Below are 17,505 nucleotides of genomic sequence, written 5' to 3' on the forward strand. Positions count from 1 at the left end.
ACACACACACACACACACACACACACACACACACTGGAATATTACTCGACCATAAAAAAGAATGAGATTTGCAGCAGCATGGATGGACCTACAGGGTATTATACTAACTGAAATAAGTCAGAGAAAGACAAATAACCCCATATGATATCACTTACATGTGGAAACTAGAAAACAAAACAAATGAATAAATAAAAAGCAGAAACAGATCCATAAATAGAACAAACTGGTGGATGCCAGAGGGGAGGGGATAGGACAAATGGCAAAATGGGTGAAGGGTGGTGGGAGATACAGGCTTCCAGTTATGGAATGAATAAGTCACCCGGATAAAAGGTACAATGTAGGGAATATGGTCAGTGGTATTGTAATAGTGTTCTGTGGTGACAGATGAATGTTCCACTTGTGGTGAACATAGCACAAGGTATTGGGTTGTTGAATCGCTATGTTGTACACCTGAAACTAGTGTAACGTGTGTCAACTACAGTTCAATTAAAAAAAGGTAGGGGGATGAGAAAATTTTCAATAGCAACACTTTCAAAAGATTGCTAAGAATATTGTGTATGATGGGGCGCCTGGGTGGCACAGTGGTTAAGCGTCTGCCTTCGGCTCAGGGCGTGATCCCGGCATTGTGGGATCGAGCCCCACATCAGGCTCCTCCACTATGAGCCTGCTTCTTCCTCTCCCGCTCCCCCTGCTTGTGTTCCCTCTCTCGCTGGCTGTCTCTATCTCTGTCGAATAAATAAATAAAATCTTTAAAAAANTGTATGAAGATCTGTAAGACCTATATGGAGAAAATTATAAAAACTTTTTGGAAGTTATTAAAATTTATACCATTTTATTAATAAGCACAATATTATAAATTTGCCATTTTCTTCAATTTGTCTGTAGTGTCCTTGTGGTTCCAGTCAACTTCCCAACATAATTTTTCATGGAATTTATAAACAATTCTATAATTTCTGTTGAAGACTAACCAAAAGCCAAAACCAGTTATCCCGGTAGTTATCTAAACCTGCTGTATAAAACTGTAGAACTAGATACAGTATTTACTTGGCATCTGGAAGGTTAAATTAGTTAATTTAGTAGAGTCCTCTGACTAGGACTGTTGCAGATGAGGAAACTGGATAGATGGTAAGTGGCAACACACATCTGTGGGGAAGATAAGCTCTTTATATATAGATGGTGTGAGGGTACTTGGTTATCCGTGTGGAAGAAACCATACACAAAAAACAAATCCTGATGGATTAAGGCCTTAAATATAAGGGGGATAGTTAGATATTAGGTATTTGGAGGATAAAGGATCATATCTTTAAGACCTTGGAGGTAGGGGTGGATTTCTGAAACAAGACACAAAAAACTACCATAAAAGAAAAAACTGATAAAGTTGACTGCAAAACAGTTCCATTCATCAAAGTTCCCACTGAAAAAGGTGAAAAAAACAAAGGCTTGGTTGTCAAAATATATAAAGAATTTCGTCAGTATGATACTGTATTAGTTAGGATTCTCCAGAGAAACAATCAACAGGATGTATAATTAAAAGGTGGTTTGTTATGAGGAATTGGCATGCGTGATTATGAAGATTTAGAATAGTTTCACAACCTGCCATTTGCAATGTAGACCCAGGAAAGCTGGTAGTATAATTTCGGTCTGAGTCCAAAGGCCTGAGAATCAGAGCTGATGGTGTAAGCCCTGGAGCCCAAAGGTCCAAGAACCAGGATTCCTGATGTCTTAAGGCAGAAGATGGAGGTCCCAGCTCAAGAAAAGAGAAATCTCTCTTCCTGTGCAATGCAGAGGATTGGATGATGCCTGCCCACAGTGATGAAGGCAGATCTTTAGTTCATTCTACTGATTTGAGGCCCTCAAAGACACACCCAGAAATAATGTTTTACCAGCTATCTGGGCATCCCTTAGTCCAGTCAAATTGACACACAAAATTAGCCATCGTAGATATTTCTTTTTAAAGATTTTATTTATTTGAGAGAGATCGCATGCAGGCACGCATAGGAGCACGAGCAGGAGGGAGGGTCAGAGGGAGAGGGAGAAGACACCCTGCTGAGCAGGGAGCCTAATAAGGGGTTTGATCCCAGGACCCCGAGATCATGACCTGAGCCGAAGGCCAGATGCTTACCTGACTGAGCCACCCAGGTGCCCAATACCAATTTTTGTAAAGCTAAGAAACAAACAACTGTAGATTTTTTAGGATATATGTATTTATGGCAAAACCATTTTTAAAAAGAACAAAAGGGAATGACAGATTCAAACTCCAGATCCATGACATTGCTGTGGTGGGGGGTGGCAGAGTGGGGGAGTGTAGGCCCCAGAGTGGTTCTATGCTCAATTAACTGCTGTGTTCACGGATGTTCACCTCTTTTTTTTTTAAAGATTTTATTTATTTATTTGACAGAGATAGAGACAGCCAGCAAGAGAGGGAACACAAGCAGGGGGAGTGGGAGAGGAAGAAGCAGGCTCCCAGCAGAGGAGCCTGATGTGGGGCTCAATCCCATAACGCCGGGATCACGCCCTGAGCCGAAGGCAGACGCTTAACTGCTGTGCCACCCAGTTGCCCCACCTCCTAACACATTCTTTAGTGTTACTAAAAATAAAGTTTATTAAAGTTAGTAAAGTTTATTAAAAATAGAAAAGGCTGAAACTACCAGATGCCGAATCAAGATCCAATACTTGGTAGGAATGAACGTAGGATTTTGAACCAGTTGGCTATGTTAGAGACCAAAATCCAAGCTACAGCATACCTTTTCTTGTTATTTATGTTGTATGTTGTTGTTACTTATAACAGTCCTGTAAGTTAGGTGGTGGTGTCTGAATCGATACGATCCCTCATCTGTCCTGCTTCCCACATCTTTCCATGGTATTGTGGTCCTAAGCTAGAGAGGGGGGCTCAGCTGTAGGCTCAGATAAGTCTCGGTGAGAATATGGCTCTTGGCTTACTGATGTGTGTGAGCAAATCACAGAACCTCTTTGCCTTGTTTTCTTACCTGTAACATGTATGCTCATAAAGGTTATTGTGTGTGGATAAATATGCTAATTTATGTAAATACCTTAACACTTCTCACTGAATGTTAGCTGCTTTTACTGTTACCACTACTGTTACTACTGTTATTCAGAAAGTGAGGTACAGCAAGTTTACATGACTTACTCAGAGCCATGCAACTGACATCTGGAGCTGGGATACAGAAAATCCAGTATGTGTAGCTCCCAAGGCTGTGCTGTCTCTACGATGGAATGCTCTTGGGGTAGCAAAGAGAAGTGTTGGTTTGAGTTGAAAGCTTTGGAAGAATTTCCTTCCATTTCTTTGCATGTCTTTTACAAACTTCATTTCGATGGCAAGGTTAACTGCCTAACATTTCTATAGTTTGAGGAATTGGTTTTAGGTGAAAATACTTTAACTCCTACCATAAAATATTTATGCTTTTTGCTTTTTTAAAATAGCACAGTTGAAGGACATCTGGGTGGGTGGCTCAGCTAGTTGGGCGTCCAACTCTTGATTTCAGCTCAGGTCATAATTTTCAGGGCCATGGGATCAAGCCCCACATCGGTCTCTGTTCTGGGTATGGAGGCTGCTTAAGAGTCTTCCTCTCTCTCTGCCCCCTCCCAAATAAACACATAAATAAAATCTTTAAAAATAAACTAAAATAGCACAGTTGTTTTGAATACTCTCAATGAGTTATGCTCAAATCCTATTTATTGCACTGCCAGTAGTGGATGAACTTGTCCTTTCCTAATGTTAGGAAAGACCCTGGGTCAGACAGATGAGGGAGGAAACTAGCACTTGCTTTGTGGGTAGGAGGGAGCACAGAGGGCTTCTAGGAGGAGAAGCTGGAACTGAGTCTGTAAGATCAGTGACTTATTTATACACAGGTCTGGTTTACACATTTAGAATGGCTTTACTTACATAACTGATTTGGAGATGGTGTATATCCAAGAATGGCCAAAGATAGAAATGTTAAGAGATTCCTCTTACTGAATCCCTGTGATTTTTCTCTCTTCCTTTAAGCTACTTAATCTTGTATTTAAAATTCATAGTTCATTATTTTATAATTAATAGATTACCTACTTTATGCCTTTGAAGCACCATGACATCTAAATGTGGATCGTTGGTATTACTTGACCAAGAAAAGCAGAAATTTAGTTAAAGACTCAATTACATAATGAAGTATGTTACAAGTGTATATAAAACTTTGGTTAAGACACCACAGACTTAATAAAACAACATTGTTATGGGGGAAAAATGTGTATTAATAAGGCTCTTCTGTGTTCCAGATGGCAGACAACAGATTTTGAGTTTGGGCATGGACTTGCAATTGGAATGGATGAAACTAGAAGATTTTCAAAAGCATCTTGATGGGGAAGATGAGAACTTTACCACAGCAGATGCCATTCCAAGTAGTGAGTAGTTAGGAATTTTGGAGGTCCTTTTCATGTATCTAGATAGGTGAAGCCTAATTTATCTTAATTCTTTCATTATAGATTTATTGAGGGATGCTGTGAAAAATGGGGATTATATTGCCGTGAAGGTTGCACTTAATTCAAATGAAGACTATAATCTGGACCAAGAGGTAATATGTTTTAGTAAAATCTCATGAAATAAAGATGGGAAGTAGTAGCTCTTTTAACATAGTACTGTTTTATTTTTCATTTTTTAAAAATTAGAAAAGTAGTGTTCATTTTATAAACTGAAAACATAGTAGAAATGTATAATGTAGAAAATTATAGACCTTGTAATTTCAGCCCCAAGAGTGACCATTTGGTTTAGCTGTGGCCTGTCTGGTTTTGTCTGTGGTTGAACCTCTGCTGCTCTGAAGGGCTTAAAATGACTCCTTGTGTCCTTGTCACTGTTGGTCTTTCGTTGGTAGGCACCTGCTCACAGCAAATGCCCATGGTTCTGTTGCTGCAGTTTTTCATTCTGATTTATTGGGGGGGGGGTTGTTTTTGTTTTTTGTTTTAGTGAAAGCATGTTAACCCTTTCTTCCTAGTTTTTAGTTTTTGTTTTCTCAGTTTTTCTTGCTTAGAGGATTTTTATTTTTAGATAGTCACATCTGTTGACCCTTTCCTTTATGTCTTTTGGGTGTCTTGCTTACAAAAGATTTTTATATTTTCTTCTTTAGTATTTTTGCTTTAGTGGTGGATTTTTTTAGGCTTAATACCTAGGGGTTAGAATTCAAAAAAATTATTGGGATTTTGGGTAAAATTGCATGAACTCTGTAGATTAATTTGGCCGAGAATTGACATTTTTACATTTTGAGTCTCCAAATAAGAACATGATAACTCTTCATCCATTCAGCTCTTCAGTTATTCCTCAAGCAAAGTTTTATAAGTTTTTTTCCTTTGTATGGTTCTTGCACATTTATTTTAGATGTGTTCCTACATATTTGATAATTTTTAAATGATCTTAGTATGATCATTAGGATCTTTTTCCTCCCACATTTTGTTTTTTTTTTTTTTTTAAAGATTTTATTTATTTATTCGACAGAGATAGAGACAGCCAGCGAGAGAGGGAACACAAGCAGGGGGAGTGGGAGAGGAAGAAGCAGGCTCATAGCCCAGGAGCCTGATGTGGGGCTCGATCCCATAACGCCAGGATCACGCCCTGAGCCTAAGGCAGACGCTTAACCGCTTTGCCACCCAGGCGCCCCCACATTTTGTTTTCTAACTGGTTATTATATTTGTTTGGTGAAGCTATTGACTCGTGTGTGTGTACACGCACATGTGGTCTCCAGTCACTTTGTGAAATTCTCTTACCATAATAATTTTTAAGTCACTTGCCTGGGATTCTCTGGGCAGATATATGATCGTCTGCTAAAAAGTAACTATCTTGTTTCCTTTTATCCCAGTAATATTTATTTTTCTGGTTTTGTGAATTTGGTGACATTTTGAAGAATAGTGTTGATGAAAGTGATCCTGTTCAGTCTCTGATCTGAGCGGGGATTTGCCCTTAGATTCTGTGTGGAGTTTCTCTTTCTGTTGTACTGTTGTTGGTTTCTTGTGGACGGTAGCCTTTCTCTTTCTAGACTTACTTTCTTTGTTTTCTTGCTTAAGTTTTTATCAGAGATGGATGTTGGGTTTTATCAGATTTTTTTTCCTACTTTAATACTAATGTAGCTCGGTCTTTATTAATAAATTAGAAAAAGATTTTTTCCCTTTAACACTTTTTGTAGTAATAAGATACTTTAAAAATGAGAGGAAGTGCACTATCTTACTTCAATTGATTTTTCTTTTGTATTCCTTCAGGTTGCTCATACAGGTGAATTCTGCTAAGCTTTCAGATTATAGCCAAATTAACTACACTGTTAGAACTTTGTTTTAGCAGATGGTATTTAATAAATTGTTTGGTATTCCCATGTGTTTGTTTCAGTTAATGATTGGAAATATTTTTGCTATTGATGACCTTTTTATTTTTTGTCAACTTTATGTAATTTTATCTTTTTAAAGTACTTTAATTTCTTTATTTTGTCATAGCCTCTTAGAAACCAATCATATCAGTGTCCTGTTTCCTGCTTCTGAATTTTCTTCTTTATCCTTTGAGTACCCAGACTGTCACTTCGCAACAGCTATATTCACATAGGCCACCATTTGTGATGACAGCATTCAGTGAGCCTGTCATCAGTAGAGTGGACTTAGGTCGTGTCTAGTGCTCATTTGTAGCCTTAGGTCTTTTGGCCAATTAAGTGTGCATCATGAATGTGTGAGTTTCACCTGTTTACCTAGAACACGAGGGGACTTTTGTACCTGAAATGTGCAATAAATAAATAAATAGCTTTGCCATTTTTATAGCATCAAGATATGAATAGTCTTCATCATCTGTCATGCAGAATGTTGTTATGATAGGCCTTTACAACGTGGAAGTTGTAAAATTTTATGGTATTTATATATGAAAGAAATTGTAATATTTCTGATTATTATAAGCATATTTTCATGAAAACCTTAAATAGCTGCTTAAATCGGTGCACTTAAGTGATTTCACATTGAAATATAGATGAAAAGGCTTAGTTCTAAAATTTTTCTGATAGACATTGACGTGTGTTTTTCCTCAACAAAACCAATGAAGGATTCAAGCGGGATGACATTGGTGATGCTCGCCGCCGCAGGAGGGCAAGACGACCTGCTGAGGCTCCTCATCAGGAAAGGGGCTAAGGTGAATGGCAGACAGAAGAATGGGACCACCGCCCTCATTCATGCGGCTGAGAAGGTTGGGATCAGTTTCTTAGTCTGTGGGAATTCCTGCCTGTGGACCAGAACAGAGTCTGTTTCTGTAGTGAAATACAACTCTCATATAGTCACATAACTTTAGTATCTCATATTTCAGTTCATCTAGGACTTGTCATGAATAGATTTTTTTTTTAATCAAGAGTAGTGCTTTGTAATTGAATTTTCAGAATGTGATTTATCTAGTGGGAAGTGAATCATATCGAGAAAGGACCCCGGGGGCACCTGGTTGGCTTAGTCTGTAGAGCGAGCGACTCTTGATCTCAGGGTAGTGAATTCAAGCTCCATGCTAGGCATAGAGATTACTTTAAAAAAAGAGAAAGGGCTTCCGATTAATGTACTAATGCTGGTTTCAATCTTAAATCTTTTAAAGATCTTTTCCAGTTGGAGTTAAGTGTTCCTTTTGATTAAGAACTTCATTAAAATGTTCCCACATATTATCTTTTTAAAGGATTGATATTCTTATGTTGAAACTCGTAAACTTCAAGTTGAAGTTGCTGTCAAATTATGTGTGCCTGTGCATGGGACCTTGAATAGTGGGGCACAGTGAAGAACCACGTTCACTAACCTGGTTGGGATAGAATCTGAGTATTTTTCCTGATGGCTAAAAATTTCGTCATGAAAAACTCTTACTTTTAAAGAATTTTGGGAATTAAATATGCTCTTTTTTTTTTTTTAATAGAACTTTTTAACTACAGTGGCTATTCTTTTGGAAGCAGGAGCTTTTGTAAATGTCCAGCAGAGCAATGGTGAGACTGCTCTAATGAAGGTAAATACATCACTTTGGTCTCGAGGGATGTTCCTGTTGGGACCTCTGATTGCCAGACACTGCCAGGGGCTGGGAATATTGATGGGGAATAGGACACAGATGTGTAGGAGAAACAGGTCAGCAGATTTAAAGCTGGTGTGAGCAATAATGTGATAGGAATAAACCCAGAGAGCCATGGGATTACATAAAAGTTGATACCAGCCTCAGCAATGTGGATTGACGGTGGGACAGGGTAGGGTACCTGGCTGGCTCAGTCGATAGAACATATGACTCTTAATCTTGGGGTCATAAGTTTGAGCCCCATTGTTGGGTGTAGAGATTACTTTAAAAAAAAAAAAAAGTGAGGGTGGTTGTGATAGGTGGCTGAGCTGCATCCTACAAATGATATACAAGCTGGCAGGGATGAACTGTGTAAGCGGGAACTGGAATAGGATATGCACAGAGAGCTGGGAGTGGAAAAGAGCGTGATGTACTTTCATTATTTGCTGGGTTCATCTCCTTAGCCTCCGATTTCTTCATGTGTGTTTGGAATTACGGTTTGCTGACCATTTGAGTGGAAGGTTGTTAAAGCCTCCCCCATGACTCCCCCTTTAATTACCTCTCCCTGTTTAACAGTTTTGTATTTGCCTCTACTGGGGCCCAGCCCAGTCTGGCATGTTCCTGTGGCAGTTCTAGGTTCCTGGCCTAAGATGCCATTAGGACATAACAGGTTCTGACACCGAGCCATGCATTAGGTCCCGGGATAGAGGCTCTGTCTTACTGCCCTCTTCCTAGATACAGTTTTGGGCAAGGAAATTGACCCAAGTAGGTGTTTGTCTGCAGTACCTATTTCCAGCTGTCTTTCCTGAGTCAGTAAGAGCACAGGTGTAGGCCCTAGTTAGCACTGGGCCTGGTTCTGAGTGTGGTCTTGAATCTCTGTTATTCTCAAGACTGGGATCACCTCTCCCCTCAGCCTTCTTCCACGCTCGGGATGTGGACCTTGCTCACTGTTTGTGTTGCCGTTTCATTTTTGGTTCAGGGGCTCTACTTTTGAATTTTAATTTTCCTTTGTGTGCTTCTATTGCCATATGCTTAGAGCAGAGGTGACACCTCAAATATGAATTAAAACTTTGTCTTATTGAAAAATCACCAGGTACATTCAAAACAGCAAATACTTAAGTAGTCTGGTGCGGAAAGATGTACACATGGGCAGTGAGCATGGACATGGTCTACATCCGGGCTGAGGAGTTAGGACAACTTGATCCTAAGAGCAGTTGGGAGCCACTAAAAGGTTTATCAGAATAAAGGTGGTTGTTTTTAATGTCCCTTAGTTCAGTAGAGGGAACAAATTGGTTAAAAGGACAAGCAGTTTGCAGACTTATAGGGATGTTTTTAAACTTAAGTGAAATAATAGTCTGTACCTGGGTATTGACAGAGGAGACAGAAGTAGGTAGACTGACCAGAGTGGTTTAAGAAGGTAGAATTCACAGGACTTGGTAATTGAAGGTGATGCTTGGTAATCCTGTTTCCTAATTTAGGGAACTCAGGCAGTATACAGTGGGAGTGGGGTTTCATTGGAGCTGGAAGTGCTCAGAGAGTGTTGCACCTGTGGACCTTTAGCTCAGGAGGGAGGGTCAGCTATAGATTCAGATTCCGGTTCATCACAGTAGCACAATGACAGCCCTAGGCTGAGAGTAGAAGGGAAAGAAAAGCCAGAGATGGGAGGCAGCCACATAGGAAAGACCAGAGAAGGAGGAGGAAGATAGGGGAGAGAAGTATCCTGAGCATTTCAAGGAGGAGCTGGCCTGCACCAGCTGCTGAGGCAGTGTTGCCTAAGGAGGACGAGAAGTGCTGTGGGAAGCAGCACTGGAGAGGGTGTGAGTGCCGTCGTTTGTTGGGTGTGAGGGGTGTGGGATTGCAGGGGCTGAGGAGGCGGATGCTGGATGGAGCAGGCACTTATGAGTTGATCTGAGGAGGAGGAAGGCAGTGTCTGGGGGGGAGGGGTCAAGGGACTGTTGCTTCTGCCTAGAGAAGAGCTTAAAGCATATTTAAGTACTGTCTAAATAAGACTGCCTATAACTGTATTTAAATTTCGTTTCTGGTTTTTTGTTTTGTTTTGGTCTGGTTTTTGTTTGTGTTGGGTTGGGGGTTTTTTTGGTACTGGTTCCTTAAGCTTTAAGGATTTAGTATATTAAATTGGTTTTTAGAATTAGAAGAAATAAACACGGGGAGAGATTTTCAGAAATTTTTGTAACAATTTAAAAAACCTTTCATCTCAGAAATCATATATAAAATTTGTCGTTACCAGAGTGTGAGGGTGTGGAGAAAGCACATTCTTCTCACCCACCGATGTGGGACATATAATTGGTTCTAGCAGGGCTTCTCAACCTTCCCGCTCCTGACATTGTGGACCAGATCATTTGTAGGATATGTAACAGCATCCCTAACCTCTGCACCAGATGCCATTAGTACCCACCCTGTAACCACCAGAAATATCTCCATACATTGCCTGGATTCCCCTGGGGGGCAAAACCACCCCAGTGAGAACCACTGGATTATGTCCTTTTGAAGGGCATTTGTCAGATCCCCCGTGAGATGCATGCCCTTTGACCTTGCACTTGCACAGCTTAGAAACCTACTCTGTGGAAATACCGTCTGGAGTGGTAGCACATCGGATGGCGTTGTTCTTAGAGGAAAGCGTACTGGCTTGCCCTGGTCCTTTACAATATATTATTTAATTTCAGCCTCAGTGTTCTGAGGCAGAAGTACTGTGACCCCCTTTTGACAAATAGAAACAGTGAGACTCAGAATTAGGGACTTACTTGAAGTTCCATAGCTTTGTAAATAACAGGAGAGAACATGGATGTAGGTCTTTTTACTCTAGAAAGGTCTTTGAACTGTGTCCAGGTCCATCTTAAATTTGCCAAATTCAAATTTGTATTTATGCTTAGTCTCCTTTAAAGCAGCTTCTAGGGAAATTTTGAAATTATTTTGTGATGCAAAGAGACTTGAAAAATGGAGCACCCTAGGGGCGCCTGGGTGGCACAGCGGTTAAGCGTCTGCCTTCGGCTCAGGGCGTGATCCCGGCGTTACGGGCTCGAGCCCCACGTCAGGCTCCTCTGCTGGGAGCCTGCTGCTTCCTCTCCCACTCCCCCTGCTTGTGTTCCCTCTCTCACTGGCTGTCTCTATCTCTGTCAAATAAATAAATAAAATCTTAAAAAAAAAAAAAAAAAAAGAAAAAAAAAAAGAAAAATGGAGCACCCTAGAGCTTAGAAAGGCCTGGTTGGTCAATGATGGAACCTATCCCGAAGCTGACTACCTGAAGGAAGGCCTGGTATTTGTTCTGTCTTGGGACAGAAGTATCTTTTTCGGAGTTGCCCATTTCCCCAGGAGTCAGGGGTAGAGTTGAATATAGCAGATTTCAGTACTGCTCACAGAGTCAAAGGATTGTACCACTGTTTGTTTACATAACAGTTTGTAACCCTTGGTGAAACCTGATGCCAGGTTTTCTTCCCCCTGTCCAACATTCTTGTCCTTCTCTTCACAAAGAACTCCCAGGCTCACATGTGGAGAAAGGGGCAAACACAGATTGGTAGTTAACTTATTTTACAGCTAAGTAATTACTACTCCTTTCCCCCCCCACCCATTGTAGGCCTGTAAAAGAGGAAATTCTGATATTGTACGACTTGTAATTGAGTGTGGAGCTGACTGCAATATTTTGTCAAAGCACCAAAATAGCGCACTGCATTTTGCAAAGCAGTCTAACAACGTGTTGGTGTATGACTTGCTGAAGAATCATTTAGAGACGTAAGTGTGAGCGAATGTGCCCTGGTTAAGTCACAGAGTCTGTTTGGACATATAATTAAACTGGCCTGTGTATAATTGCTCAAAGATTATTAAGTGGAAGTCCTGACAGATTTCTATTCTCAAAAGATCATAAGTTTAGTAAGTGGCATATGAATTTTTTTTCTGACTGCTACTGAGGTCTCAAACTTTCAAACTTAACACTGTCCTATCTAGGAGTATCTCATTAAAATCTTAATTATGCTCATAATTTGCCTCACGCTTTCTTAAAACTGTTTAATCCGTAGTTTTTTTTTTAATAGACATAATTTTTTCAAGCAGTTTTAGGTTCACAGTGAAATTGAGCCAAAAGTACAGAGAGTTCCTATATATCCTCTACTTCCAAACATGCACAACCTCCCCTACTAACATCTGTCACCAGAGTGGTGCATTTGCTAAAACCAGTGAACCTACATTGACAGTTACCACCCAAAGTCCATGGTTTACGTTAGGGTTCACCTTGGTGTTGTGCGTTTTGGGGTTTTGACAAATGTGTATGACATGTACCCACCATTGGTGTCATACAGAATAGCACTGCCCTAAAAATCCCCTGTGCTCTGCCTGTTCATCCCTCCCTGACCCTGACCCGTGGCAGCCACTGACCTTTTTGCTGTCTCTGTTGTTTTGCTTTTTCCAGAATGTCATGCAGTTGACCTTTTCAGATTGGCTTCTTTCACTTAGTAATATGCATTGAAGATTCCTCCATGTCTTTTTTTTTTTTTTTGCTTTGCTTTAATTCCAGTTAGTTAACATAGCATTATATTTCAGGTGTACAATATAGTGATTCAGCAACTCTGTACATTACTCAGTGCTCATCACTCTTAATCCCCTTTGCTGATTTCCCCCCTCCCCCACCCACCTCCCCTGTGGGAACCATCAGTTTGTTCTCCATAGTTGTCTGCTTTTTGGTTTGGATCTTTATTTTTCCTTTGTTCATTTGTTCTGTTTCTTAAATTCCACATATGAGTGAAATCATATGGTATTTGTCTTTCTCTCACTTACTTCACTTAGTGTTCTACTCTCTCGAGCCATCCATGTTGCAAATGACAAGATTTCACTTTTTATGGCTGACTAATATACATACCACCCCTTCTTTATCCATTCATCATCTATCGATGGACACTTGGCTGCTTCCATAATTTGGCTGTTGTAAATAATGCTGTGTAAACATAGCGGTCCTCCATATCTTCATGGCTTGATACCTTATTTCTTTTTAATGCTGAACAGTAGTATTCCATTGTCTGGATGTACCGAAGTTTATCCGTTCAACTTCATGCTTTTTCAAATGAATTCTAAATCATTTTATTTCAGTCGAAAGTTCATACAGGTAATTTAGTAGCTTTTTCCTAAAGAATTATTTTGGCTTACTCAGCCATCAAAAAGAATGAAATCTTGTCATTTGCAACCATGTAGTTGGAACTAGAGGGTATTATGCTAAGCAAAACAAGTCAGAGAAAGACAAGTACATGATTTCATTCATGTGGAATTTAAGAAACAAAACAGATGAACATAGGGGAAAGAAAGGAAAAATAAAATGAAAATTAAGAACCACTATAAGGACCATTAGGCCAACCATAAGAGATGCTGAACTCTAGGAAACAAACTAAGAGTTGCAGGAGGGAAGGTGGGGGTAGGTAGGGATAATTGGCTGATGGGCATTAAGGAGGGCACTTGATATAATGAGCCCTGGGTGTTATATGCAACTGATGAATCACTAAATTCTGCCTCTGAAACTAATAAAGAAAAAGAATTATTTTGGCAACACATAACAAACTTCACAAACAGTAGTTAATACAAGTAAGGTGTTTATTGTTCAAAATAACAGGGAGTCCATGGGTAGGCGGCTGTGGGCAAGAAAAAGCCACTCTTCCCCTCTTCCTCCTCCACCACCCTTAGGGTGTGACTTGGATCTTCATGCCTGCATGATGGTTATTCCAATTCCAGGATCTATATTCTAAGCAGAAAGTAAGGTAAATTTCAGACGAGAGACAAAAAAACAAACCAAAAGGGCATGTATGTGGTGAGTCTGCCCGTCAGCGGCCTTTGCTGGGAGCCTTACCCAAATGGTAATTTCTCTGTGTGTCCGTGACCCAACGCAGTGGATTGCCACTCCTAAAACTGGAATATCCTGGGCAAACCAAATGAGTTGGTTACCTTCCCAGCAAGATTGTTTAAAAATATTTTCTGAGTTAGCACTGATCATTTTATTTAACTGCCTTCTAAACTAAGTACTATAAAGACGTGTGTGGCAATTCTCAAATTTATTAATAGAATTTTCATTTTCACTAGACAGATAAGTCTGTCTGTATGCCAGGAACTATTCAGAAGGGTGGGAAGATGGAGACAGCAGCAGGGGGAAAAGACTTACCCTCTCAGAGCCTAAATTCCCTGTGACAACATAGACAGTAAGACAGATAGTGTGTCAGATGCTAAGTGCTAAAGAAAAATAGAGTGGGGAAGCAGGATGAGTAGGAAGTTACATTTATTTTAAAGGTTGATTTGGGAAGGCCTCACTGGTATTCAGCAGTTTGATAATATGACTCTTGGTTATTTTCTACATTAATAATAACAACTCTTACTGTATTTTTTGACTAGACTTTCAAGAGTAGCAGAAGAAACAATAAGGGACTACTTTGAAGCACGTCTTGCTCTATTAGAACCAATTTTCCCAATAGCATGTCATCGTCTCTGTGAGGGGCCAGATTTTTCAACAGATTTCACTTACAAACCCCCACAAAACATACCAGAAGGTAAGCCTATGTTTTTCTGTTTGAAAAGTGACACTGTAAATATCAGCTGATTTTTAATCAGACGAGATCGGGCGCATTCAGGGTGGTATGGCTATAGACTATGAGCTGATTTTTAAACAGAACTCTGTGACTATAATCTTAACAGAATCCCTTTATGTATAATAATTATGTAAAACAGTTAACAGCAGAGCTGCTCTGGCAGAAAAAAGAGACCCAGCTGATACCTACCATCCCAGGTGACTTTGAGGGATCCACAGAGCACTGTTCTCACTTGTTAAAAAGCATAGGGGTGCCTGGGTGGCTCAGTCGGTTAAGTGTCTGACTCCTGATTTTGGGTCAAGTTACACATGATCTCAGAGTCGTGAGATCAGACCCTGAGTTGGGCTCTGTGCACAGCAGGGAGTCTGCTTGAGATTTTCTCTCGCTCTGTCCCTCCATCGGGACAAATAAAGCCCTCAAATAAATAAATATTTTAAAAATTTTTAAAAATGAGAAGCATGGAAGTTGGGGCTGTTCTTTCTGCCCATGGGTCCTGTCCCCTGTGCTTTAATGAAACCACCTTCTTTGCACCGGGGCAGGGGGAGGGGGAACGTATGGAAGTTGGATCTTAATAATTGTACTGCCTTTTGTTAAAATTGAGTTTTATTAAAATTTAGCTAGCTTCAAGATTATAAGCCCAGAATCAGTATTTTTCCTGAATTTTGTTTAAAGAAAAAGTCACTGTTTTGGCTCATAGGAAAGTTGAGTAGCAGGAGACGGAAACTTGAGTTCTGCTTCCTAGCCTCTGCTTAACAGCTGCTCTGTAGGCAATACCATGACATGGCGTGGCCCTTCTTTAGGACATGGGCGCAGCACGTTTAAGTGGAGAAAACACTGCCTCTGCCTTCATGAAAGTACATATTTAAAAAAATAGGTATTGGATGCCTGGTGGCTCAGTTAAATGTCTGCCTTTGGCTCAGGTCATGATCACAGGGTCCAGGGAACAAGTCCTGCCATCAGGCTCTGTGCTCAGTGGGGAGTCTGCTTCTCCCTCTCCCTCTGGCCCCACACCCTTGTTCATGCTCTCTCTCAAATAAATAAATAAACATTTAAAAAATATTTATGTATTCATTAATGAAAATTTAAAATACAACCATACCATGAAAATTTAAAGACAGCCTCATAACACCTGTGTTTAGTGAACTTGACATTGAAGAATCATTTGTGGTTTCAGCCGTCCAAATGGATTGCTTCCATTGATGGGTAGTGAGCACGAGTTTGGGGAACAGGGTATAGCAGTGGCTGAGCTGATCTGGGCCAGTCTCCCAGCATCCACAACTTACAGGCTTCAGTGTACCTGGACCGCCTTAGGGTTACTGAATTTTTTTTTCTGCACATGCACAATGTCTTTGGCCACCAGAAATCATCTCTGTCTGAAATCTTACCAAAGATGCCTTGTCATCCCCAGATACAAAATCCTGATAGGTTTTCCCAACCCTTGGTGTAGTCAGTGTGGTCTCAGCCTGCCCTGGGAGCTTGTTGGAGATGCAGATCTCAGGCCCCACACAGGCCTGCCTCTCAGTTGACACCCTGGTGAGATCTCAGGTGATTTATCAACACACTCAAGTTTGAGAGGCACTGACCTTGGTTCCTTGAGGGGATTTTGATTGTGTTTAACAACTAGTTTGGATGGAGAAAACGTTTATACTGATACCATGAAACAACTGCTAGCAAACTGATAGCATTCCTCGTGTCATTTTATATCTATGCAATTCAAGTATTTGTCGGAGTAGAGCTAATGAACACACCTTCCTTAGATCTAACCCATTTTGGTTAGAATAAACAGCACCTGAATGAAGGATTTTCAAATAGGATTTTCTCTGTAAACCACGTCCCCATTCAGGCCATTTTGAAGTGTTACCACTACTCTCCAATAACAAATACTCCAGTCAACCTCTGTCCCAGATTAGATGCTGGTTCATAGTGGAGCTGAGGGAAAAAAGACAAGGAATGGTCCCTATATTGTCCGTAGGCCTTTTCTTCTTTTGAACCTTAGCACTCTGCAGGTGGGGGTGGGTACTGATTGCATTTTAAAGCTGGAGAGTAAAAAAATCAGTATGACAAACCTTAAATATCTTGAAAGGAGAGGAGAGCGAGCCAGGGGCTCGGCATGTCCACCTTTCCCTAGGACCTAGAACAAATAAAGCCAGTGGTTCCTTAGGGTGTCTTTTATGAAGTCTCCTCTTGTTTATAATTGGGCTGGGTCACTGTTTTTTCATCTTAAAAATGGCTTACCAGAAAGGTCAGAGTTCATGTATCTATTTTCTGTTACACTAAAAGTATGGCTTTGTTGAGAAAAATGAGTCATGCAGAATATTTTGGATATTCAGTGTAAGCTTCAAATCTCTTGGTTTCCCCCCCCCCACCCAAAGTAAGTTTTGGTGTTAATCAGAAATTTTGGAAAAGGCAAAATACTATGTAGAAGAAAAGGACAGTCACTCAAACCCACACCAGAGAGAACCATCATAGAAGTTTGCTTCCATGGACATTTTCACACTCAGCAGCAACTTTTTTTAATTTATTTTAATTTTTTATTATGTTAGTCACCATACAGTACATCATCAGTTTTTGATGTAGTGTTCCATGATTCATTGTTTGCGTATAACACCCAGTGCTCCATGCAATATGTGCCCTCCTTAATACCCATCACCGGCCTATCCCATTCCCCCACCCCCCTCCTGAAGCCCTCAGTTTGTTTCCCAGAGTCCATAGTCTCTCGTGGTTCATTCCCCCTTCTGTTTACCCCCTTCATTCTTCCCTTCCTTCTCCTACCGATCTCCCTGCTATTCCTTATGTTCCACAAATGAGTGAAACCATACAATATTTCTTTCTCTGCTTGACTTATCTCACTTAGCATAATCTCCTCCAGTCCCATCCATGTTGCTGCAAATGTTGGGTAATTGTTCTTTC

The 17,505-nt window shown here is 40.4% G+C and overlaps 1 protein-coding gene across 3 annotated transcripts in view; it reads left to right on the forward strand.

Annotated features, from left to right (window-relative positions):
* The window catches only part of MPHOSPH8 (M-phase phosphoprotein 8), a 56,269-nt gene that overhangs the window by 33,915 nt on the left and 4,849 nt on the right, over positions 1–17,505 (forward strand). For all 3 annotated transcript variants that reach the window (XR_004626661.1, XM_034664941.1, XM_011232900.3), the window contains exons 6-11: positions 4,273–4,398; positions 4,480–4,568; positions 7,058–7,198; positions 7,898–7,984; positions 11,616–11,770; positions 14,402–14,556. Coding sequence is in view for 2 of the 3 variants with exons in the window: in XM_034664941.1 (XP_034520832.1) it covers positions 4,273–4,398; positions 4,480–4,568; positions 7,058–7,198; positions 7,898–7,984; positions 11,616–11,770; positions 14,402–14,556 (753 nt within the window). In the remaining variant the exon portion in view is untranslated. The remainder of the gene's footprint in view (positions 1–4,272; positions 4,399–4,479; positions 4,569–7,057; positions 7,199–7,897; positions 7,985–11,615; positions 11,771–14,401; positions 14,557–17,505) is intronic.

The sequence above is a fragment of the Ailuropoda melanoleuca genome, chromosome 7, assembly GCF_002007445.2.
Source record: "Ailuropoda melanoleuca isolate Jingjing chromosome 7, ASM200744v2, whole genome shotgun sequence".
In the NCBI taxonomy this organism is placed as follows: Eukaryota; Metazoa; Chordata; class Mammalia; order Carnivora; family Ursidae; genus Ailuropoda; species Ailuropoda melanoleuca.